Raw genomic sequence first — 8,340 nt, 5'->3', positions numbered from 1 at the left:
TGAATTTTTAAAATTATTTTGGCACCCCTTGACCACATCTGGGCGTTGTTGTGCTTAAGTGAAGTATTGGCTCTTGGCAACAAAGAAATAAAGATTTTCCAAGGCCCCAAACAGTAGGGTGGGATGGGGTCTTGACACCATACAGTGTTCTGATTTGCTTTTGGCAATTAAAAAAATAAACAATCTTCAAGGCCCGGATTGTAGTGGGGGGATTAGGCCGGGGGTAAATGGGTGTTTTTTTCTGATTCCCCAGCAAAGGTCGGCTACTCCCCTCCCCTGCTGCTATCCCATTCAGCAATCGCTTCTTTTTTGGTTGTGGTGACCGTGTGGGAAATTAAATGGGCACGCACGTTTAAATGTTTATTTTGAAATACTAAAAAACCAAAACAGATTGTGTATTAATTATTTTCTATATCTGTAGTGAAAGAAACCAGACTAGTGTAGTGTAGAACGCATGTGATTTTGAAAAAGGCGGGAATGTGTGGCATGTCGGACTTTAACAGACCGAGTCACTACTTTTGTGGCGTTATCGCCAAAGTGATTTTCTATAGCTCATGAAGTCAGAGCCCACGGTCTAGTATGCAGTAATAACTAATACTATGTATTACCTGTAACATAAAATTTTTAATTAATTTTGAACATGTTTAATGTAACTTGTTCAACTAATTCGCAGTATATTCAAAAGAGAAGATATTTTTGATTGGTCAATATTGTTAGATCATAGCCCTACTATGCAGATTCAACAAATGAAAAGACGTGTTACTAATGCCATTATGTAGTGGACCGGCATTTGTCAGAAGATATTCTTACGCGTACCACATGGAACTCGCCTTCGTGGGTTTGGGGACAAATTATTTGCTTTTAGTGTCCTGAAAAATACTGTCTCTTCCCTTGAAACATCGAAAGTGAAAATGGATTTAATACAAGTTCTAGAGAAGACAATTTCGTCTCGTATGTTGAGATTTTATTTTCATATAATACACAACTTTTTTTTTCTTCATGAACGCGTTATCTGTGTTTATAACAATTCCTGTGAGAATACGACCTTTTATTGCACCTTAATCGTGCCATTTTCTTTTTTCCAATTTTAGAGCAGTCAGAGCTAGAAGCTGCCCAAAGTTTCCTCGAACAAGCCGCCCAGACAAATTTGGTAAGAAAATGTTATAATTTTTATGGCAAGAAGTGCGATACATAAATCAAAATGGCTGCCTAAATCAGCTGGAGTTTTAAAACGCGACGGCAGTCGGAGTGGTTGAGTCTTGTAGAAACGAAAGTAGCACCGATCACAGCAAGAAGTTGTAGTTTAGGAACTTCATGAAATTTTTTTTATTAAACTGTACCTTAGACGTTTCATTTGTCTCGAGATACTCTAGTAAAAAATTGATGGAATTGTGGGAAAGTAGGAAATCTAGTTTAGACGTTAGCGGATAAATCAGCTCTTCCCGTGACCATGTTGATTTTCGGTTGAGGGGCTGATATCACCTATTCATTAAAAGCTGCAATTATCTGCATCTAAATGTGGCTGCACACATCGGTGTACATTTATACACTTACCGGTATTTCTCGTGGCGTAGCAACGATGTCGTATCTTCAACTTGATTTTGTCGTGGTTGAGGCTACGAACTGATCCTATATCATGTAATGGAGCAAAAAAAATCATCACTGAAGTCAGAAAAACAAGCAGTGTACAAATTTTAAGAGCAGTATATAATTTCTACATGTATAGTATTTCATACAAACGTGGGGGGAGGTGGCACTTTATAGAAATGCAATGAAAGGCTTCCGAAGTACCTGAAACACAGGAAGTCTATTTATTCTTATAATTGAATGTTCACCCAACATTTCTATATACCCATCTGAAAGAGAAAAACACACAAATGTCGGCTTGAAATAACATTAGGTCAAGATTTTGCAAGTTACCAAGCAAAATATTAAAAATGGTGGATGGTGCACGTGTTTCAATGCTTCTTGAGAATTTATCTGAAAAGATATGAAGATGAGATCAGTTTTAGATTGAGCACACTTGAATTATGCAGAAAACATTCCATTTTTATTTTATTTACTCTAACATTCTGAAAAATGTATCCCCTGTTGCTATCACTTATCACACAGGTCTGGAAAGTTTTATTTTTGGGTTTGGAAAAGGTCTTAACTCTGTTGGTAACTTTGTGGAAAGAACCCTGATTTTATTGCATGAAAATGTCTTGTATTACAGCCTGAACTGCAGAAGTCCTTGTCGGAAATTTTGAAGAATGCCGGAAATAGTCCAGTTGCACGTATGCAGGCAGGTTTGCAGTTGAAGAATGCCTTATACTCCAAGGACCCAAATCTGAAGGCGGAATATCAGCAAAGGTGGCTACAGTTTCCAGAGGATGTCAGAACTTTTATCAAGCAAAATGCAAGTAGTTTCTTAGCTTTATTGTAGAAACTGATGGAAATATTTTAAACTTATTATATACCCAGCTACAAGAAGTGAATCTTTACATTGTATATTCTCATAGGAAATTACTTGACCAGACTTTGAAATACTGTAGTATCAGAAATGTTCATGGTGGTGATGGTTAATTTTTATGATTTTCATTTTCTCCCAGAACCATGAATATAAAGACACAGTGAAACATTAGCCAGGTGTAATGCTGAATCTAATATGGTAATAAAATGTTGCATGTTTTATTTTAACTGTGTTGGAAAAGAATTTGCGTATTTTATATTGGTGGATCCCTGGTGGCTTTTACATCTTTCCCTCTGTCTGCATGTTAGACATGCCAACCCTTTTGATTTTGCCCTAAGTCTTAACCCTTTACCTCATACAACCGTCTTTGGACGCCTCTACAAAAGTCGCATCGAAGTGACTTTTGATGCTTCTACACAAGTCCCATGGAAGGGCCTTTTGACGTCGGCTGTAAACATCAGCCATTTTAAGCTGGTTTTTGTAGCGCCACCTTCAGGGAAAACCCCTTATTAGATACTACATTCATTTCTGCAAATGACAATTACGTCAGATCACATGGTCACTGTTTATGTACTGGTTGATATCTGCTATTTAAAGTAACTGGGTTGTAATCTCCACTCTCTAAAATGGCGGTCGCGGATTTCATTCAGTACTTACGAAGTTTTCATGATTAAAATCACAACTATGAAAGATTCAATAACCTAGGTAAAGGCTCTGATATTGATATAGGCTGCAATTAGGTTTTATAAATTATAAAATTTAGATGACTTAGTGATGTAGACACAGGCGAAAAACTTGTGAATTTCTAGTATGAGAAATGGCAGCTACGGTTGGTCACACGGCCTCACTGACATGACGGTGAACAAGTTCTCTCCAGATTTTGAAGCACATAAATTCTTCCGTGATAAATAATTACACAGCTATAAGAATTGGACTTTACTCTTAAATTGTTCCACATATAACAGATGTGTACCAAAAATGTAAAATGGTTAAAATTGCTGTTAAACGTAACATACACTACATTGCTTAACAGTTCACAGGCAGGCGATGCGTATGCGGTCAACTAGGTAACATGTATTCTATTTATAGCGAGCTGCACTTTGTCACTATGCTCTATGAGGTAAAGGGTTAAGGAAAGTACCCTTAAAGACAGACATATGGAATAAAAGCACAAATATGCTTGTAGTAAAATCAAGGTTCGATTCCGGGGGTTTTTGTATGAGATTCATTGGAATTTATCAGGCAATCAGAAGTACCTCAAATGCTTTAGACTTGTTCTTATTTGTAATGGAGAATGTCTGCATGATCAAGCTGTTGCTTATTCATTTTCAAATGGCATCCAGCAAGTGACACATCATGTCCTCTTAGAATGTTTTAATAGTACTGAAGAATAAAAGTATATTCTGATTCTTGACTGGGGAAATAGCTGGAAGGGCAGCAGTTATGTTGGTGGACATTGTGTATTGATTTGAGTGTGTTGCCTGGCAGGAAAGAAGACTGTCATTAGCATGTCCTACTTGAAATTTTTTTAAGAAGAATTGCCTCAGGTTGAGAATTTTCCAGAAGCCATAGAAGTCTGTTGGTTAGAACTGCAGTTATTGAAACTGTACTTTAGGTATGTTCAAGTAAATTTTACAAACTTTTGAGTTGTTTGGGATGATTACGATCACTGCATGTCTTCAATCACACTTCTGGACTTTTAAATGCACATTTTCCACCTTGACGGTAAAGATGCCAATGGGTATCCAGGTACTAGGGTACTCGCCTGTTGATAATAACCAGATTGTAAGTTCATCGTATACATGGTCTTTGCCAGTTCATGTAATGGCAGAACTCACTGTTTTCCTTTTGTTTGAGCTGCAAATAGATGTGCCTTTTCAGTACCAAATAGATGTCTGCCGCTTCCAGTAATTAATTTACCTTAATCCCATAGCTTGTTATTCCATGTGACATCTCTTGGATTCAGCCATTTGTGTGGTACAGTTGCAAGTAAAAGAGAGTGGTTAGTTGATCTTGCTGCCCAACCAGAATGTGTTCATTTTCAACCTTCACAACCAGCACATGTTGCAATCTTGGATAGATTTCAAAAAATTTATGAGCATAGTGTTGCTTACAAAGTCCAGGAAAAGAAGTCTGATATTTATGATGATTAGAACATGATGATGGAAGATTTCAGAACTTGATCAGACAGTGAGGGTGAATTCTTGGATTTTGTACCAGATGAGATAGTTAGTGATATTTATAGGATACTGTGAATTTTTTTTTAAAAGTGGACTTCGGGTTTGTACACATTTAATACAATTTCTGGGTTGAAGTTTTCTAAAATTTTGATAGCTTTTCTTGATACATACATGACAATTCTGTTACACCTTAATGAAAACTGGTCAAAGTTAATGGTAGCTAGACTGCCTCTATTAGTTTAAAAAAATTATTTTTGGACATTTGGGGACAAAAAAGAGGGACAGTTTTGCTTGTTAGCTTTAAAGGAAAAAAATTGACTGCCTTACTAAGGTCATTTTAGGGCTGGTAAAACTGGCCTCAGTTCGAGTCCTAGGTTTGTACCAGTGTGGACAAGAAAGCTTAAAACTAGTTTCCCATGGGATGGTGGTTCCAGGATATTTTCAGAGTTCTCACTTCAATGGCTACCATGTATAGTCTACTGTTTTTACTGCATATGGCGGGACACCATAAATTAATTTTTAAAGTAATTTTTTGTGCACTGTATGTTCTGGGACGCATCTTTTTTTAATTGCAAGTTTCGGAACACCATTTAAATTATTTGAAAATTACGTGTCAGAAAAAGCACTCAAAAATTTCAATAGTATTTAAAAATAATATAAAACTATACTTTAGATAGAACTCTTTAATCCACTCAAGCATCACCTCATCATCCCCAACACTCCTCCTGCACACATCTGTTCGGTACATGAATAAAGCTCCCTCACTCAGTGAAAAATTATCATTAGAGGCAGCATATCTCCTCCTGCAGAAACTGCGAGGACTAAACTTAGATTTTTTTATCTGCACCTGTCTTGCATATTTAACACCATTCTTATTGACAGACAATACAGAAATGAGATCAGAGTACACTGAGTTCCATCCTTGTTAATGGTTATATTGTAGTTGAAATCATCTTCTCTTCTGGCCTTCGCGTATTCATGAAATGATCTCAAAATTTTCTACAGGATGCTGGGTCATGCACTAGATTGTGTTTCTTTAAAAACTGTAAAATTTATTTTCAAAATTTCAGTAAAAAGAACTATTCTTGGATCCTGTGTGTGTGTGTAAAACACTGTTTTCTTTCTTTATATTAATTTACTTGAGAATGTTAGATATTGTTTTCTTGTGATCTTGTTTGGATAACAGTTTTCATTCTAAACATAACTGATTTCTCCTTATTTATGTCAAATGAGCTGTGTTGTATCATTTGAAGATTGCAGTGAAACTTTACTTAAATATTCATCCCATGGTCTGGATGATCTTAAATGAGAATGGTGCTGCTAAAGTATCCACTATGGCCACCAAAGCATCCACCCTGATAAACTTGTCATTACTACTCCTAAATGGATGGTAATATCAGCGGTTGGTTCAAAATTAAAATGGCTGTGTCATGTGTTATCTGACACGAGTAATGCACACTACAATATAGATTCAACTGCTTCATATATGGAGTTAAGTATATATTTTTGTATTAAATTGATCATTAAGTAAAAAAAAGAATAAACAAGAACAGTACAAAATTTGTTTCTTTAATTTTATTACCAAATAAGCATTTTGTTTAAATATTTTATTGTAATGTGCAATGTGTGTGGTGAGGGCAAAAATTCAACACATTTTATTTAGTTTCATAAGTCTTGGGACTTCGCAAAAAAAAGTTTCGTTATAAGTTTGGCACCATGTTCACTATAACCCTATCTACACCTTGGTGGATCGAACATATATATTGGTCCTGGTGACATCAGTTGGGTTTCATGTGTTGCCTCCTTTAGTATGTTATGTCAGGTACCCATTTGCTTTATGCATTGTACAAATTCAAGATCCGAAGCACAGAAATGTCTGTTCGATATGCCAAGGTGTAGATATGCAGTGTATCCCCCAGGGGTATAAAACTGAGGGTAAAAAAACCCAACTTGGTGTCAGAACTGGGGGTCCAATAAAAAATGTGGGGGTCAAAAATCTACTGACAGATTTTCATCTGATTGTACTTTTTCAGCTTTAAATAGGATATTGCAACTTGCACAACATACACTTTCTCTCTAAACATACAAATAAACCTCTCTAAACATACAAATAAACCAACATGCACAATCAACAAACAAATACATTGTCCATTCAAAGAATAATTTTATTACTTCATTTTTCTTTTAAAGTTGTACCTTTAATAATCTCCTTCTGATCTATATGAAGCAATATTATAGACCAACACATTACATACAAGCCAATACAAAAAGCCCAATAAATCTTTTTAACCAAATGGCAGTTAATTTACTGCCTGTCATAAAATGTGTACTATCATTGGTTTCATTGTACTTCATCCTAGAACAAATTTATCCAGAAGTCAAGGAGGCTAATGATTAATCTTGTTTCTAATAAGTTGAACTTGAACTTTAAGATCTTTCTTTTATTGCAGCAAAGTTAAAACCAACAAAATCTGCAATGACCCCCTCATGTGTAATCCAAATAAATGCATTTGTCTCGGCAAGTTTACTGATTTCTTTGTTGTGAAAGAATGTCTTGGGTTATAATGTGTTCTCCAGATATCATGTGGCAAACGAGGGAAGATTTTTAAAAATTCTTCAACCCTGTCACAAAAAGGATTATTCACATTTGCAATCACGCGATCAGAAGTCACACCTTAATCCTAATGAATGTGCCATATTCCAGTCAAGGGAATTATTTTCTCCATTTTTCATTAAAGTTAGAGCTACAGTTACTCTTTTGTGTTCTGCTTCTTTCACTTTTCTTCGCTAATGATTCTTAGTGCACGTTTTAATCTGGAGATCACTTTTAAGTGCAACAAGCATTGAGGTTTAACATCAAGATGACATCTTGCTGAGCTCGATGGAAATCGCGCGAGAGCTTGTGAGATATGGGGAAGCTACTCCGTCATAACGTTGCCTAAGCTAGTCTGGTTCCTTATTTTGTGTTCCCTGCGTTTCACTCCGCTATACGAATAGAGGAGCGCAACACGGAGTAAACAAAGAGGGGAACCAGTCAATGCCTATGCTTGAAGTATACATGATGACACCCCTCGCCCAATGCATTGGATATAAAATAAATCCTGATTGCATTATGCGAATCCTTTGTGTCAAAAAAAAGACACAGCAACAAAATGTGTGTCAATTTTCTCCAGTGTGCGTCCCTGACGCACAGATGTGTGTAAAGGGAAACACTGGATATGGCTATTGCAACCTTGGCTAGCAAAGATGTTCTGGCACAGGAAAAACATATTGTATCATGTCTCAGTATATTCAGTAAAGATGGTATCATGTGCTGAGAAACTGAAGAACCATCAGCTGCAATAACATTTAATATTCCAATGCACATGTAGCAAGAAGGTATCTGGTAACTGCAGATTCCACTTGCTGTCATAAATCTGTGTGAAATAATTTCAGATTGAGATATATGAGAATGTATAAGAATTCAAAACATGAGAAATACTGAACATGAAAGCAAGAATTAAATAAAAAATTGTATATGAACATTAAATTTAATTCTTGTTCAGATCAATTCTTATTTCAGTAGCAGTCTTGACAATGTTATCACACTCTTCATGAATGAATGGTCACATAAACATGGAGTTTTCATTAAAAGCCTTGTAACTGGTGGTAGCCATTTGAAATCTTGTTATTTCTACTCTTGAATGATGTACATTTCAATGTGGGTTT

General features: G+C 36.0%; 1 protein-coding gene across 3 annotated transcripts in view; it reads left to right on the top strand.

Annotated features, from left to right (window-relative positions):
- Positions 1-787: 787 nt before the first annotated feature.
- Positions 788-8,340, top strand: part of LOC149789479 (importin subunit beta-1-like) — a 208,535-nt gene continuing 200,982 nt past the window's right edge. For all 3 annotated transcript variants that reach the window (XM_089971493.1, XM_089971494.1, XM_089971491.1), the window contains exons 1-3: positions 788-951; positions 1,092-1,150; positions 2,216-2,398. In XM_089971493.1, the coding sequence (XP_089827619.1) occupies positions 912-951; positions 1,092-1,150; positions 2,216-2,398 (282 nt within the window). In that variant the 5' untranslated portion in view covers positions 788-911. The remainder of the gene's footprint in view (positions 952-1,091; positions 1,151-2,215; positions 2,399-8,340) is intronic.

The sequence above is a fragment of the Sinohyriopsis cumingii genome, chromosome 10 (assembly GCF_028554795.1).
Source record: "Sinohyriopsis cumingii isolate HCF-2022 chromosome 10, ASM2855479v2, whole genome shotgun sequence".
NCBI classification, from domain to species: domain Eukaryota; kingdom Metazoa; phylum Mollusca; class Bivalvia; order Unionida; family Unionidae; genus Sinohyriopsis; species Sinohyriopsis cumingii.
This window is presented reverse-complemented; position numbering and strand designations above follow the sequence as displayed.